This window comes from Polyodon spathula, chromosome 10 (genome assembly GCF_017654505.1).
Source record: "Polyodon spathula isolate WHYD16114869_AA chromosome 10, ASM1765450v1, whole genome shotgun sequence".
Taxonomy (NCBI): Eukaryota; Metazoa; Chordata; class Actinopteri; order Acipenseriformes; family Polyodontidae; genus Polyodon; species Polyodon spathula.
In genome coordinates, this window is record NC_054543.1 from 35,138,558 (window position 1) to 35,157,097 (window position 18,540).

At 34.9% G+C, this 18,540-nt stretch overlaps 1 protein-coding gene across 1 annotated transcript; it reads right to left on the reverse strand.

The window, feature by feature from the left end:
* Positions 1 to 1,888: 1,888 nt before the first annotated feature.
* LOC121322190 (dnaJ homolog subfamily C member 10-like) lies at positions 1,889 to 18,474 on the reverse strand. Its single transcript, XM_041261781.1, has 23 exons — positions 18,394 to 18,474; positions 16,887 to 17,335; positions 15,842 to 16,007; positions 15,280 to 15,330; positions 15,081 to 15,163; positions 14,653 to 14,784; positions 12,646 to 12,739; positions 12,144 to 12,221; positions 9,761 to 9,804; positions 8,707 to 8,838; positions 8,130 to 8,219; positions 7,917 to 8,024; positions 7,501 to 7,615; positions 7,259 to 7,386; positions 7,002 to 7,118; positions 6,624 to 6,725; positions 6,041 to 6,196; positions 5,808 to 5,941; positions 5,464 to 5,517; positions 5,006 to 5,153; positions 4,171 to 4,293; positions 3,721 to 3,834; positions 1,889 to 3,106 (listed from the first exon to the last, which is right to left on the reverse strand). Exons 2-23 carry the CDS (start codon positions 17,103 to 17,105, stop codon positions 3,095 to 3,097), a joined length of 2,400 nt encoding a protein of 799 aa, XP_041117715.1. The 5' UTR covers positions 17,106 to 17,335; positions 18,394 to 18,474; the 3' UTR covers positions 1,889 to 3,094.
* Positions 18,475 to 18,540: the final 66 nt, after the last annotated feature.

Here is an 18,540-nt window from a genome sequence, read left to right on the forward strand (position 1 = left end):
GCTCTTTTTTTAGATGTTCATTCTGAACAGTAGGTGGAGCTGCAGCAAGCAATTTCAAGCAACATGGTGTTTGATTCCTTGTTGAGGAAGTGCAGCAGGACAATCACGCAGACCTTCTTTGCCACGTCTGGCCATATTAAGTTGCACATCAAAACAAACCTCTCTCACAAGACCTATGGCAGTGTCAGGTGACAGTGTTGGGGAAGGTTATTATTATTATTATTATTATTATTATTATTATTATTATTATTATTAAGCATCCTTTGAGATCCAGGAGTAGTGACAGGAGGAATCCATGACAAATTTGGGGTACTGTTTCTCAGTGGCATCATATTGAAATCCAATGACAGTGGAATATAAAGGACAACTGAGGCCCAGGGAGTGGACTTCTGTGTACTTTAAAAAATAAAAATCCCTTTTCTTTTTCTATGTCCAGAAGCTTTTTTTTTTTTTTTTTTTTTTGCCACAAATAAGTGTTGGTGTCTGGTTCAGACTCATCCAAAATCTCATCTAGATCAAAACTGATATACATCATCAGTCATCTTTTAATATGACATATTAAATGGAGTTAGGCATGTTTATTAATATAAATTTAATTATTAATATTAAGATGGCTACCAGTTTTTATTTTCTTCAGAATTCTAGTTGTGTACAGATATCTACAAGTGATTTGCCCCTTTTTGAAAAAAGTTTCAACCGATGGGAATATGCTGTAATTGTCACACCCCCGTATATCCTGTTTTGACCAATCAGGATAGAGTATTCATAATTTTTTTTTTTTTTTTTTAAACTAGTTTGGCTCATCACAGCCACATTACTGGTTATTAATTTCTGAAAATGCTGTATTCAAATCACAGACAAAAAGATAAACTTGACAAATAAAAACCTAAGCTTGCAAAGCATTTACTGGTGCACTAATGTTTTATAAATACCTACCATGTTATTTATTTTTTTAAGCTAGTTTATTCCTGTTTTGTTTTTATAAGAGAAACGTAAGACAGTCTTTAAAACACCTGTGAAACTACATCACCTGTTCTTTACTATCACACCTTTAATTCAGCCTTTATTGTCATACCTTTAATTCAGTCTGTGCCTAGAATGCTTCATGCAGCTGGAATTGCTCAAATGTGTCAAGGCACCCAAATATTCACTGAAGTTAAAATCAACAAGATTTGCACGATGTGAAAATATTCTGACAACTATGGGTAAAATATCAGTGGGTTTAAAACCCAGGTTAAAAACAAAAACTAAAAACAATAAGCAGTTACATGTGAAAATCACTGATAAGGTCAAGAGCACTGAGACATGATTTATCACATACATGACTTGATGTATTCTCTAATAGTGTTTCTTTCAAATAAAAGTAAAGAAGGTGTTCTAACTTACTCGACTTATGATTAGGCAGTACTTCTATTCGAATCTATTCATTAATTTACTATTTCTCAGAAGTATCTGCCTGTTTAAAACGACATTTCACAATTCAGAACAGCAGTGGTTTTAGACATGTATTGCACCACTTTGCTGCCATCTAGTGGTCAGTTGCAGAAAACTAAAAATTGTAAGCAATACTGCCGTCTGTGTACAGATAAGGATTTGTTCTAGTCTTTTTAACTTAGACGCACACAAGTTCAGATGCATTATTATTTAGTATTTTTTCTATCATTTTCATAAATGCAAATTACCTTACAGTATATATTTATATGAATTAAACTGGCTTTACCAACACACTTTACAAAATAATACCAGAATCTATCTATCTATCTATCTATCTATCTATCTATCTATCTATCTATATATTTATATAAAATGCAAGTATTTATTATTGTTATAAAACTTGGCAGAAGGAATAATTGACAAGACACAAGGAAAATGCAATACAACAGAAACATAAAAATATCTTTGAAGTGTATTTTAAAACCAGTTTCTGTAAAAGGTATATAGAAGCATTAACATCTCTTTAAAGTAAAAACAAATAAACACACAGCAGCCAATACTGTTTACAGTGCAGTTATTTTTTTTTCCCCCTTCTGTTTGTGGCAGCCAATTCCCATAAGTTACCGAGAGCCAGGAGACATCTTTGCAGTGATTGTATCAGTAAATCATGATTATTTTGCTTTAGAAAATAAGTGGTTAGGCACCCTCTTCTGGTTATTATTCTACATTTAGGCTACATACACACACACACAGGTAAATGCGGTTCACCTTTTGCTCTTAATATGGTTTGTATACACACACAGTTCAGTTACAAAGGGTAACGACAACCGCACTAGTTAATCCTTTTCAGAGCAAGTATCAAGTGTGGTTAAACAGGGGGTGCACTCACTTCAGTGCCGTTTGTAAATTCGGTTGACGAGCCAACTGCAGCGTGTGTGTACATAGCCTTAGTGTAGTTACATTTTATAATTTAACTGTAGCAAAATGTATGCTGTAGCCTTAAGTAAATACTGTACACCATATTTGTATTTCACAAGTCAAAATAACATTTTAAAACATAATTAAAATCCCAAAAATAGGACTTCCTTTACCAAACAAAAAAAAAAAACCTCCTAAATGAAAAAAAATAAGCAGCGGCAGTTTACAGAATAGTTTTAATCTCATTTTAAATGGCTAAATGATGATTTATCTGCATTACTTTTGTTTCATAGCCTATTAAAATTAATTGCCAAACAATGTTCAATACTTTGCTGCCATCAGGTTTTGCTTATTTTAAAACACACTTTATCAGATTACCTTTAGTAGAATTATAACACCTGTGAAAAACCATTACATAATCTCACTATTTCAATCCTTTGGAGTTCAAGAATGAATTCCATGCCTCAAATCATATTCTTTTTTTCTTGATATTTACAAAATTCAATTCCAATAAAATAACCTTTGTCAACCACAAGTAACAGAACAGTAATAAAAGAAAACCGTCTTTCCAAGTAAAGACTATCCCACATATACAAATCAAGTCAATATAACTTTTTTTATTTATTTTTTTTTAAATCCAAGATTTGCTTTGTCCTGAATTTTTTTTTTTTTTTTTTTTACATTTTGGGTTGTGCATCTCTCAGACTTTTAAAAGGAATTTTGGGGCAGTTTTCCCAATCTGTTAGAGCTCATCCTACAAAAACATAAAAAACATATAATTAATTTTTAAAAAAAAAAAAAAAAAGGAATGAAAAATACAATTTTGTAAAGAACCATTTTGTACTGAAGTAAAAGGGGAAGAACGATGCATTTAAAATATCATACCTTTACAAGTTTTACTACCCGGCTGTTATAAATTTAACAAACAAATTTAAAAGTTCAACAATGCAGGTATTTTTCTGTTAACCCCACAGCATGGAACACATTTTTGCTTGCAATTAACTTATTCAATCTCAGATGACTTTATTGTAATTTAATATTACAGAATGTATAAACTGTGTGTTATACATATACAAATATCAATATTTGTGATTAACTTAGCGCAAGTTTTTTTTTTACTTGATTTTGTATATAATTACCCAAATAGATACCATGGTACCTATTATTTTTCACAATAGGTACCTGGTCCCACATTTTCTACCCGTGCCAGCATCCAATTTACATGAATTAACATCCATCGAGGTAATAAAAACTGACAAATGACTAATGCTTTTCTTCAGCTTTTTGTTTTCATTACTCTTGTCACCATGAATTTGGTAGGATTATAAAGCACAGTAATGGAAAAATATATACAATACGGAGGCTTACCTTGAGTTTGGACTGGTCCTGTAACGGAGGGGATATCTGCTTTAACCGCATATTCAGTAGGTCAGCTATCACTGTGGCTTCTCGACTGTTTATATATTCTCCCTCTGCACTTGTCTACAAAAAAAAAAAAAAAGGACAGAAAATACAGTAAGTACCACGAGACATAACAGCTACCACTGTACTGTATATCATGATCATGTTTTGGAAAGTGGGTAGAGAGTGGGTGGGTGTACATAATGGGTTGCCAATCCATGTTTTTGCTTCTGATTTTCTGAGATGCTTCAAGAGCCATCTGGATGCATTTGCGATAACTTTTCCTTTTTGCGCTGAATAATACCAACTCTACTGTGTCTTTGATGTCTTGTTGCAGCAACTTCTTAGTTTTTTAGGAATGGTTCAAATCAAGTTTGGTTTGAAACATTCATTATATTAATTGATATTAATGCTTACCTTCTTTTCCCCAAGGTGGGGGTACATTTTGACAGTAGGATAAGCCTTTATTCCAGCTGCCTGGCATGTTTGTGGATAAGCTTGACAATCCACTTTACCAGCTTTTACACGTCCTTTAACAGACTGGAGAGAAAAAAAAAAAAAAAATCAGCCTGCATTCTCTATCTAAAGAATTTAAAAGTATTTGCTTAATTACATTTCTATGTAGTTTCTTAGCTAAGGATTACAGTTCAAGCAAACGTGGCATCGTTTAGAGGCTCGCAAGCCGGATGCGGCTCCCGATGAAATGCTGGCTGACGCAAAATTTGCGGCTCGAATAAACTGAAGAATAATAAACAAATGAAAAGATAGTTATTTGTGGGTGTTTAAATACCAGGACTTATTTCGGGACTGAACCCGTGGATTAAACAAAGCAATACGCAACTCTGTGTTGCCTGTTCTCATTATTGTTGACTGTTGTCGTCATACTTGGGATTACAAATAAAACCATCATTTCACCAATACTTTGTTGTTTGTCCTTGTCTTGAGCACTGAATCACCCATACACATGTGCTCTGCAAACCACTTTGCCACAGGTACACATGTGTTTTGTAATGAATAGCATGTTAGAACCTGGTTTGATGGTTGCTGATAGTTCGGACCAACACGCATGGTTAAATTATGTATGTGCTAGTTGAAAGGGATACTGTTTAGAACAGTAGTGTTTACAACAAGTGCATTATTTACAGTTTTCAACCATGTAGGTATGACATTAATGTTAACATATTCACCATTGCTTTGATTTTTTATTCACATGCTTTCATCAAGTAGGGACCTCTCAGTTCAAGAAACTTACCCTGGCTAGAAGTTCAAACTCTGGGGCAAAATGCTGGCACGGCCCACACCAAGGTGCATAGAAATCAATAACCCAGTGGTCTCCTCCATTCAGTACTTTCTTATTAAAATCTGCAGGTGTTAAATCAACTGATGCACGAGGAAGGGTTCTGGAGAAATAAATAAGTTATAATAAGCACAGTTTGTCACACTTTACAAAAGTGATGGTTATTCAAATGTAGGAACTTCCAAATATTTATAAATAACCCTTATTAACTCGAACTGCCACCTACTGTTCAGTGTTAAATGTCGCTTGCAAACTGAGAAGCACATTGTAAACTAATTAAATGACTAATACTAAAACACCTTCTACTTTTAGTAACACGCTAAAAAAAGATTTTCATGAAACTCTTTGAAGCCTCTAATTAAAGATATTGACACTTGATGGTATGAAAGGCAAAAATACATTCTCAAACTTACCCCAATGCCCAAGCTTTTAGTGAATATGCATCTCTGTGCCACCCATTGTAGCTACTGTAAGAGAATAAATAAATAAATAATGTATCTGTAGAACTGTAACACTGCTGATGTCTATGACTCATGTACGTGTCTTAAAAATATTTGCCTTTAATTAAAAACGGGGGTCAATCGTCTGTCAACAAAGTAATATCTATTTAATAAGGAATAAGTTAGAATGAAAAAAAACATTTAACATGAATCTTAAGTTATGCTACATAGGTTAGAAAATGCTATAAACCTAGTAATGTGCAAAGAAGAAATGTACTAAATTCAAGACAAGCCATTCGAGAATAGGAAATACATACTGGTATTCATCCCCATTTTGTGATTTTGGCAGGTAGAAGCGTATTTCAGGATAGGAATGAACACTTTCTCGTTGACAGAGGGAAGGATACTTCTGACAGTCAACGCTTCCAACGTTGACAATTCCACTCAAAAACTAAAATAAGACATATAGAATTTTTTTATTTTTTATTTATCTTCATTTAAAATAAAGATGTACTGACAGCATTTTATGACAGTATTTTTCTGTATTTACCCTGGCCATTCTCTTCCATTCTGGCAACAGTGCCTGACATGGGCCACACCACGGCGCATAGAAATCCACCAACCAGCTCTCATCAAGTTTTCTGTTTTTTACTAGTTCATCAAATGTATCAGGGTTAAATGTTACTACTGAGGGATTCACAAGATCCTGCGGAAATACAGAGGAGACACTTTATGCAAAAGGGCTGCCATACACTGCCCTGTATTTTACAAAATCTTTATTATTCAAAATGTACGACATTGCTGTAAAACTGTTTAATAATTCAATCTACATTCCGGAAAACAAACATTAACCTACAAGAACCATGGCGCCAAAAAAAACAAGCATGGTCTGTACAGCAGGATTGTTCATCCTTCAGCTTAGGAACAAAAAGTGAAATGTGAAACCAGTTGATCAAACAGAATTCATTTATATGTCATGAGTCACAGGACCATTAAGGGCCCCAAGCAATTTACCGTACTTTTTGGTCTACTGACTCGTCACAGAAGTAATCTGCCCTTATATAAGACAGCACTAGCATGAGATACTGATCATTATATAATTGACAAAATCTTAAGCTTCATTTGCAGTATACCTCAATAAACTCTAAAATCCCATCAGCGGAGTGGTGGCCTTCATACTCATGAACGTTCGACTGGTTGAATATAACTGTTGTTGGGTAGGCCTGGATGTTGTACTAAAAAAAAAAAAAAAAAAGTAAAATTACAAAGTATAACAAAACATATTTTTTAGTTGAAATATTTTCCATTTTACAAATGGTCATATAAAATCTACAATGGCAGTAAAGAAAATAGTATTTTTTTAAGTTTCCACAAAATATTACAAATATTTAAAAGTGACGATGCATACTAATCGGTATACATAAACCTGTAGACATGCTGCTGTGAGGACAGATTGTGTAACACAGTGTGATCTGTAGCTATTTTGTAAATAGTTTGTATAATATTCTTACCACACTGCAAAGCTCTGTATGGACAGTGCAATCAAGGGTGCCAAACTTCAACTGACCAAATAGATGTTTCGAAGCTTTCCTTAACTCTGGGAGCAGAGCACGGCAGGGAGGACACCACTGTAAGAAATTACAGCTCTAAATAAGAACAAGTACACAGCTAAACACAATTATATTATGCCACATACAAATAAAATATAAAAAATATACACCTTTTTTTATTTGTGTATAAGCTTGCATATAAAAGAAATCAAACTTACTGGTGCAAAGAAGTCCACAAGCCAAGGCTCTTTCTCCTTGTTTGGGAAGGTTTCTGGTCCAAGTGTCGTAACATGGGCATTAGCACTATCTTTTGCAAAGGCAACAATATTATACAAAATGTTCTTCCCTGGGAAAAAAAGTTCCAGATAGTAAGTTGCTATCTTTTGCCAAGTTACTATGCTAGAGAACTTTATAAAGAAGCATTTGCACAAGGTAACTATATATTCAAACTGATTCTTACCATGGTGGATCTCAAAATGATTTATGCCAGTGCCCTTAAAGACTGCTATGCTTGGATGGTAGATGTATAAAGAATTACACAAATCTGATTCTGACTGGCAGTCAATCCTTCCAACCTAGTTAACACAAAAAATATGTTTAACATTAACAGAACAGGATTCTCAACTTCCAGCTCCTTTATCAATGATTTTCTACACGGTTTCTACATGCCCTTGTATCACAAAATGTATAACTGGATAGGATTTTCAAACCTAAAAGCTTATTGAGATGCACAATTTAAATAGACATACACTAAATACTGTATGAAGAATAAACATAAAACAACATCATAGACATTTAAATAAAAAAAAGCAAAACATATCTGCATGCACATTTTATTTATATCATGCGCATCAGCCCCCAGAAACATCAACATACCTGTATATTGTCTTTTTTTAAAAGAGCGTTAAGTTTTTTGTACTCATGTGTGCCTGACTCCTCCTCACCAAAAGTAAAACACAGAAGCCAGCGTTGATGGGCCAGTTTCTATTAGGGGAAATCAATACTTTTTAAAATTTCTGAAACTGAAGCTATTTTTAATTAAGAAATACAGATTTTATTTGCAAACAATAATAATAAAAAACACATTACCTTAAATGTTTCTCTTGTAAGCTCTTCCAAACCAGGTAAATGTTGCATAACTTCAGTGTAAATCTTCTTTGTATCAAGGGTATTAAGAAGCTAAGAACAAGAACATCATATATAGTATGAAGTTTGTACATTTTTACATTACACACACAACATTCATTGACAGTCCATGTGACCTTTGCACTGTATGTTATTTGGTATATTCCTCCATTAAATTGAGTTACAAACCTAACTGTTCCAATTGAAACCAAGTCTATCTTGGATGCTGCCAATGGAAAATGGTATTATATCTTCTTTATTTTTTTATATATCTCCTTTCATAGTGGACCACCATAACATAGCACTTTACAGAGGCTGTGAACTGTGCATTATATACAATAGGGCATTGATTTAACATCTCATCTGAGGGTAGAGCACCAGGAGGTGTAGTTACTTCCTCAGGGGTCACACAGCAAGTCAGTTAGTGGCAGAGGTGGGATTTGAACCAGTGACCTTCTGGTTACAAGCCCTGGACTTTAACCACTGGACCACACTGCCTCCTTGTTATACATTATACTGCCTATTATAAACTTGTACATACCAGCACACCGTCTTTATCTTTAAGGGTAGTTCCGGGAGGGAAATAAGCTGTAGTACTAGATGTAACATCAATACTGTCACAAAGCTGGGCTTGCGTGGAACAGTCCATCCACCCAACATTAACCAGACCTTCCTACAACAAGACAATAGAAAACAAGTGATAACCAAGCTGTAGCAGGGCTGAGGCCTTGCACATAAGAATGTATATTTTTGTTGTGAATAATTGAGGGTTGGAGTCTGAGACCGTTACATGCTGTGTTTGGTTGTGGGGGGAAAAGCAGCTGGTTATTGGCCAACTGCAGATCCCTAATCAGCAGGTGGGCGTGACCCGGAAGAGCATCTTGCGATAAAAAGGGGTCAGCTACACACCACGGCTGCTCCAAGGCCATAGGACTAAGGAAGTCCACGCTACCCAGACAAGGAAACTTAAAAGACAAAATCCTTCGAAATCTTAACCTCTGTGATTAAGAAGTCAACTCATTCAACCACCTTGCGTTTAACCGGGGTAGAAGTTTAAGAGAGCCGACAACGACCATGTGTGTAATCGGGATTGGTGTTTTAATTGTTATGTGGAATAGGGATTCATTTAGGGAATTTAATTCCCATTTAAAAGTATAGGAGCGAGTTATTTGAGCAGGACCTCCATCAATTAGTGGAGTAGCGCTAGTCGGACTCACAGCATCCTTATGTTTGTTTTCAGCGTTTTATTTTTGCATTTTCATTCTGTTGTACGTCCCTCAGACGTTACCATTGCCAGTAGTGTCACATGGTTTTGTATTTCCTGTAAATAAATCTGAGTGGCGTTGTCAGCTGCAACCTTCATGTATCTCCCTGTCAGTGGATAACCCACATACCCTATCACACAAACATTCAGCATTCTAGGCAACAAATGCAAAAGGGACTTCTGATTTCTAGAACATAAAACTTTTAAACCCAAATTTATTTTTAAAAATGCAATCTCCAAAAAAATTATTGGTTATTTGCTAGATCATCAGATCAAAAACAGGTTAAAATATTGTATTTCAATGTACTGCAGTAAATGTAGTATTGCTTACCAGCATCCCAGCTAATTTTAGACGAGTTTCTGATCCCAGACAGTCTAAGAAACAACATTTTAATATTATTTACATTTATTATAAAGACCAACTGTTACAACAATAATGAACGACCCTCATATTTTCAGTAGCTTACAACTTTATTAGACTTAAAAAAAAAAAAAAAAAAAAAAAAAAAAAAAAATTGTAGGCATATGTTCTTTAAAGTATAGAGCAGGGCTTCTCAAACTCGGTCCTGGGGACCCCCTGTGGCTGCTGGTTTTCATTCCAACCGAGCTCTCAATTACTTAACTAGACCCTTAATTGAACTGATAATTTGCTTAATTGTACCTTTTTAAATTTGTTTTCAGCTCTTAAACAGTTGCATATTTCAAGTTAGCTATAACATTTTATAACTAACTTGAAATGCAACTGTTTAAGAGCTGAAAACAAGTAAAACGGTCTAATTAAGCAAATTATCTGTTCAATTAAGGGTCTAGTTAAGTAATTGAGAGCTCAGTTGGAATGAAAACCAGCAGCCACAGGAGTACCAAGTTTTAGAAGCCCTGGTATAGAGGGCACCAAATATATTATGTTTTTTTTTTTTTGTTTTGTTTTGTTTTTTTAACAGGCATTCTTTTACAATCGTAGTGTCACCTAATTTCCATTGGCACATCTCATATCTTGCTTTTTCATCAGTACAGTGTGGGTCTGTATCCTGCTACTGTGGGAACTGAAACTTTTTTGTTCAGTGAAGCTCACACAAAAAGGTAAGCAAGGACCACATTACAGAACATGAAAACTGTTCACAACATTAATCAAAAGCTTAATGCAATTTGTGAAAATATATCTAAGAACTTTGTAAATTTGCAGTGTATATATATATATATATATACACACACACACACACACACACACACACACACACACACACACACACACACACACACACACACACACACACACACACACACACACACACACACACACACACACACAATAGATTACCACTAAGGGTAAATGGTGGGTGGTTTGTTGTGCAATGAGCTTCTTTCCAGAACATCCCACACATATTCAATAGGATAGAGGTCAGGTGAACAGAATGGTCAGTCCATGCACTCAATTCCCTATCCTCTAGACCAGGGCTTCTCAAACCTCGGTCCTGGGACCACAGGTATTCTGGTTTTCGTTCCGAATGAGCTCTCAAATCACTTAACTAAACCCTTCATTGAACTGATAATTTGTTTAATTAGACATTTTCACTTGTTTTCAGCTCGTAAACAGATGCATAGTTCAAGTTACTTATAAAATGTTATAGCTAACTTGAAATCTGCAACTGTTTAAAAGCTGAACACAAGTAAACATTAAACAAATTACCAGTTCAATTAACACTAGAATCACCACAGCAGTCATTTTGACTGTTTGAGGTTTTCAAATTTAAGTTACTCTGCATGTCTGAAAGTTATGCAGTTGTCTGTTTATGACTTTTCCTAAATACATGTATTAAATACCCCGACACTGTTTGAAAGGCAGGAAAATAAAGTTATAATCCTGCCCACCTAGAACCGCCAAAGCAGCAATTTTGACTGCCTTTTACAATACATGTTTTTATTTTGAATATAACCTAAAATATTCTATTTTATATACAAGCCTGTTGTTATCTTTACTAGACCTGGCTGCCATAAATTCCTTAGTTTTGTACAAGGAATGCACCGGGGAAAATATAAGTAGGAGAGATTTCATCTTGAAGCTACCCACAGCGCATCGGCAGAAACATTCGATCGAGCAGAAAACTGCAAAGCAGCAGGCTGCTGCAGCTCAACCTGGATTCTGTGCTGCACCAAGTAACAGACGCAACAGAAAACATGTTAATTTCATTTTAAATTAATTTTTGTTTACACAGTTTTGTATGTACATATGCCCTTTTACACACTAACTTCTTTTGAAATGTTTATTTTATTATAGTTTTAAATTTTAGAGTTTAATTGTTCATTTAAAATATGGGCTATGCAGATATCATGTTATTGAATAAAACTTTTGAGTTGTAGCCGATAGTTTGTCTTTCATTTTAATACTGATGTTGTTTAAAATGTAACTGTTATAATGACTGCCGGCAGTGGTTTTAGGCATACGTGTAACCACAGTGGTTCTAGTGTTAAAAGTCTAGTTAAGTGATTGAGATCTCAGTTAGAATGAAAACCAGAAGACACAGGGGGTTCGCAGGACCGAGTTTGAGGAGCCCTGCTTTAGACACATAAATATAGAAAACTGTACCATTTACAGTCAATATAGCCAGTCCATGTACTAACTAAAACTATAAATCATCAGATTGTGGAACAAAGAGGGAGCACTTATTTTTAAATTCACACACTTAACTTTCACATTCTATAATATTCAGTATTACCTCCTGATTCTGCGCAAAACGTTACTAGCCATCCAATTCTTGAACTAAAAGCTTTTTCGACAGTCTCCACAAAATTGCCTAAAAAATGGTAAAGCATTGTAAATCTCATGGTTAACCAATGTAAAGCAAGACAAAAACACAGCATAAATCTGAGGAAAGCAAGATAAACTACAACATTACAGTGCAAATTAATTTTTTGAAATTGCCCATCTTGCCCCCAAAAGGAGATTGCACATAGTAGTAAAAAAGCTTGGATAAATAGGTGGCATTGTGTCTTTGTGTACTAAGAAAACTGTTACACCACTGTTGACGTCACTTTCATTCTTACTAACAGTGAAAGCCAATGTAATAATATTTATTAATATCTTGGTCATTTTAAGTCAAGTAAATGTTCAAGTCGAACTTAATAATAAAAAAAAAAACATGATGTTAACGGTCCTGTTCTTTTAATTATTGTTAACTTGGGCAATGAGATGCATCTTTCTGCTGAAGTATCATTTACCTTCCCACAGCTCTGTTACTTTGCTTTTCACAAACTGCATTGCAAAATCTTGAAGATTTTTCATAGTTCTGTCTCCAAAAAACTTCTCTGGATTCTGGAAAAAAAACATAATAAAATCAAACATTGGCATATGCATGCATGCATGCATGCATCCATCCATCCATCCATATCTACACACACACACACACACACACACACACACACACACACTACCAGTCAAAGGTTTGAGTACACTTGCTGGAAACTAGGTTTTACATCGTATACGTTTCTGTAGATACTTGAAAATGAAAACACATGTTACAATATACAAAACAAAACATAAGAAGTATCAAAGCAATGTTCAAGAAAATTGAAAATTGTCTCAATCTTGGATTCCTCAAAATAGCCACCCTTTGCCTTAATAACAGCCTCACAAACATGAGGCATTCGGTTAAAAAGTTTCAGTAGGAAATCACCCGACATGTCTTCCCAGCTCTTCTGCAGCAATTCCCAGAGATGCAGGGCACTTGTGAGTAGCTTTGCTTCGACTCTTCTGTCCAGTTTGTCCTGTACAGGTTCTATGGGATTGAGGTCTGGTGACCGGGCAGGCCAGGTCATTAGATTGAGTTGTCCTTCATTTTCCTTCTTCGCCAGATAGTTCTTGCACAACTTTGAGGTGTGTTTCGGGTCATTATGTTGCTGAAGAATGAAGGACTGCCCAACTAGCCGTAATCCTGATGGAATGACATGCCTCTGAAGTATGCTATGATAGTCATGCTGGTTGAGCTTGCCATGGACTTGGTAAAGATCACCAACTCAACCATGACACTGCCTCCTCCATGCTTGACAGTAGGAACCACACCTGCAGAACTCATGCGCTCACCCTCTCAGCGTCTTACAAATACTCGGCGGTTGGACCCAAATATTTCTAATTTTGACTCATCGGTCCATAAGACAGACCTCCACTCCTCAAACATCCAGTTTATGTGTTTTTTGGCCCAGGCAAGTCTCTTCCTCTTATTCTGTACTCTTAACAATGGTTTCTTTGCAGCAGTTCTTCCAGTTAGGCCAGCTTCATGCAATCTCCTCTGAACAGTTGATGTTGAAACATTGGTACTTCTAGTAGCATTTAGCTGAGCTTGTATTTCAGGGGCGGCTAATCGCCGGTTTCGCAGACTTGTGACTCGAATTAACTTGTTCTCCGATTCTGAGGTCACCCTTGGCCTGCCTGACCTTGTTCGGTCCTCATGAGTGCCAGTTTCTTCAAATCGTTTGATGATCTTGGCCACCGCAGTTAGAGACACTTGCAAAGTTCTTGCAATTTGTCTTAAAGATTGACCTTCATTTCTTAAAGTAATTACAGGCTGTCTTTTGTCTTTGCTTAACTGAGTGCATTTTGCCATTTTCTGCTCCCTTACATTCAGGAATGACAAACTTGTGTCTATGCAACCTATATTTATAGTAATCATGGACCCTCACCTGTTAACAATAATTGGTGACAAAAGGTTAATTAGGTAACATGCTAGTTAACTCAGAGAACATCTAACAAAGACACTTTTATACTGTTCTTACACCGTGTTATACACATTTCAGACTTAACTGACTTGGGCTTCAGACTGAAATCCCCTTGCTTTGGGTGACCATTTCATTGAAATTGACAAGATTTACATTTATTTAAAAATTACATTTTTGAATGCAATTCACTTATGATTAACAGCTTATATAAGTACATGTGTCACATAATGAAATATTAAGTGTTTACAGACAAGTATATATATATATATATATATATATATATATATATATATATATATATATATATATATATATATATATATATATATATATATATATAATATCATGCTTTTGTATTTTAGATTCAACTAACATGCATCAAGCTCTACCAAGTGGGTACTGATGAAAAACTAGATGCAGACTAGTACCAACTACTCAGGCACATTACAGAAGCACTTACATTGGGTCTTGGTATTTGGCAATTACCCTGTGCTATATATTGTTCATACATACCATTCCTGTTTTATAAACGTACAGGCTGGGATAGCTGCTTATTCCATTCGATCGACAGAGCATTCTGTTGTCACCGCAGTTTACAGCCCCGATCCGGATCACTCCATCCATTTCTTTAGCAAATTCTCTCCACTGTAATATAGATTACAGTACAAACTGGCATTTAGCTGCATATGTGTTTTAATGTTTTATCACAGTATACTGTACATTACTGTAAAATGGAACATGGACAAGAATAGAAAGTAGTTCAATTCAGATCTACAGAGGTAATTACAAATATAGCTTTGTTTTTACAAACAGACAGACAGGTAGAATTATAAACTAGACACAACAGCATAACTGTACACAGCTAACCAAAAGACAGCCTTGATGACTATGCCTGAGAGGTCTGAACATTTCAGTTTAGTACAGTAATGTTAAAAAATTACCGTTGGTGCTAGATCATGGCAGTGCGAACATCGAGGGAAGTAGAAATTCACAAACCACAGTTCCCCAGAGTTAACAGCTGCATCTGATCCAACAAAGCACAATCAAAAACATGAAAACACAATCAAAAAATGAAAACAAAATGAATTAAGTAAACAAATACTGTTTTGACAATATTCTTAATATTACTAGAGTAGTTACCAAAGTCTCCTCTGTCCAAGGTAATGATCTCAAGATCATCGTCATAGATGCCTGGACAAACAACAAAAATTCGCCATCAATTTAACATGGTTGTCCAAAATGATACGGTTTACTTTCTTTACCAGAATGACAGCAATGAAATGGCAGGAAAACACCAGTCATAAAAACTCAGGTTTCCGGTTATAAAAATAGGATATGAAGGCTGGCAGCATTACTTAAAATACTTAAAGCATAGAATAGAAACATTTGGATTTCTAATCCCCAGGCTTTAATCAACAATGTTTCTGCCAAACCTGTCCCCAATCCTGCTCACTCAAATGACAGGAAGTGATCTCATAGTTTTTTCAGAATATCACCAGTCTTGGAATCCAGACTGCAACCCCCAGGACATGTGATCATGGAACCATTTTATGTGCAAATATACATTTCTCCCCCAACAACAACACTGCTTACCTGAAAGTAATGAACGTGTCTATAGTAGGTGTAATAGTTTATATATTTTTCTTTTTTGCCCTGTGCAAAACACATCTTAATTTTATTTAGAAAGGGGCATAACTTTTACCAAAATCGTAACGGTAGAAATTCCAGCTTTCATATCTTCCTCCTTCATGGTTGTCCTCAAGCCCCTTCTCTCCATATTTGTCATATTTCTTTCTGAGATCTTCATCTTTTAAAACTTCATAGGCTCTGTTTATTTTCAAAAACCTGTCGTGTGCCTCTTGATCATTCTGGCAAAATAATAAAAAGTTTATTTCATCTTTTTGCATATTCACTTATTACTGACTTTACTGTATGTGATTAAGCTCCCCCAACCCAGAAAGGAATTACTGTACTAGGAGTACGAAAATTTGACATCAGAACTGTATTCAAAATTAAGATCCGAAAAAGAGAACATAGCTACAGCACTTTTTCACCGTATACAGACACAAACACTTGGATTTATTAAAGTAAAAAAAAAAAAAAAAAAAAAAAAAGAATACAATGTAGAAACTGGCGGCAGATTAAATTCAAGACTGCAAATCAATTGAAAAGTTTGGATGTGTTTTTAGGATGTTATCTAGCACTGAAGCATTAATCTTCACTAAATTGTTATAGTTTGTGAGTCTACAAAAAAAAGGCTGTATTTTGCTACATTAGAACAAGACATTTGATTGATAAAATAGATTAATTAATTATAAATGAATGCTAATCCTGGGGAATCAAACACTCCACTTTAGGATGAATATGTTGTCTGGAAAAGCCTATTGATTTTGACTAAATGTCTTTAGATCCAATATTCTGTGAAGAATAAGTACCGACAGTTACATACATCTACACCATGCTTCCCAACTCTGGTCCTGGGGACCCCAAGTGTCTCCTGGTTTTTATTCCAGCTGAACTCTCAAATACTTAACTAAACCCTTAATTGAACTAATAATTTGCTTAATCAGTCCTTTGTACTTGTTTTTAGCTCTTAAACAGTTGCAGATTTTAAAGTTAGCTTTAACATTTTAGAAGTAACTTTAACTCTGCAACTTTTTAGGAGCTGAGAACAATTAAAGATTTAATTAAGCATATTATTAGTTCAATTAAGAGTCTAGTTAAGTAATTGAGAGCTTTTTACTTACTGGGTTTTTATCAGGATGCATCTTCAGGACAAGCTTTTTGAAGGCCTGCCTTATTTCTCTCGTACTTGCTTCTCTTGACACTCCAAGACGTTTATAATAATCTTCAGCAGTGTAAACGACAACAGTTAAACAAATCACAACAAACAGATATATAACTTTCATGTTTAAATGTCTCTGGTTGGAGCTACAGGAATGTGCATTAAACAGAGTGCTTTCCATTGTACAGTTCTGTGAGCTTAATTCAAGCAGTCTTCAAGATGGAGGTAGTTCAAATGTTTTTTTTTTTTGTTGTTGTTGTTTTTTATTATTATTATTATTATTATTATTATTATTATTATTATTTATTATTATTATTATTGCCAAACAGAATACATGTTCCTCATTTTCAGTGATTTGTTAGGATCTGCTTTCAAGCTTTTCAGATAAACCAGTTTCCTGCAGTCTGCAATCTGTAAAAAAAATAAAAATAACAATTACACGTGACATGGTGTTCTCCAGACCCTCTTCCCTCAAGCATATATTCAATATCTTCAATTAAAAGATCGCCCTTTGATCTCGCTACCCTGGTGCTAAAAATCTAGCAAGCGTTATCATTTGCTCTACAATAAAAACAAGTACGCAAGCTTCTTGAAACATTCTACATATTCTTAAGCAAGACAAGACTTGTGAATAAAGTACATTTATAAGTATACATGTGTTTTTTTCTACTTTGCTAGAGGAGTTTAATGTTGTGTAAACAAGCCAAAAAAATAAATCTGAAGGAAAAGAAACATATTACCAAAGTACAGTGAAACCTGCAAAAACATTTTGGATTAGCTTCATTCCTCTACCCCGCATGAAAAGCAGCACATCCACACAGTAAACCCAACAGCACCTTTCTACCAGAAATATAAAAGCTGCAAGTGTTCCATTTTTTTTTTATTATTATTTTATCTAAAATGTCTGCAAATTAAAATATCACTATCTGCAAATCGCCAGTAACATTTGACAGGTAGCATTTAAAAAATAAAAAACTAATAAACACTTCTTCTGTTCAGTAGTCAGAAACTATTATTATTTATTTTTTAATAATAAATAATAAATCTATATCTATATATATAATATATATATATATATTATATATATATATATATATATATATATATATATATATATATATTGTTGATAACTGCATAAACACCAAAACTAAAGATCAGCACACCTTTCCAATAAACCTAAGGTACACGCCCTCATTGTCCTATCCCATGCTACATTTGGACATTCTTAAAGGACACTCGGTTAAGACAACACAGTAACTTAACCGTATTACTAGGGCAAGTTAGGATGCTGCTTTACTGGTACTCATGCTGTCCCGTACCGGGTCCAGCAGTAGTATCACATGGAACAACTTATGTGACACGGTAAAAGAAACACTCATGCATTTGTCGGTACCTGTGGCGTAAGTTTAACTGAAAAATGAAATGTTAAACTGTTGCACTGGTTAGTAACTATTACAATTTGTACCCACCTGACCCGATGCACATCCTGATTCGTGTTCTAATGCCGATCTGATGATATTAACACTCTCTTTGACAGGGAATCACTGACTGAAAACAAATATTCACATACGTCAGGACGTTTTATGAGCGCCACGTTAACCACAAACTCCACTGCA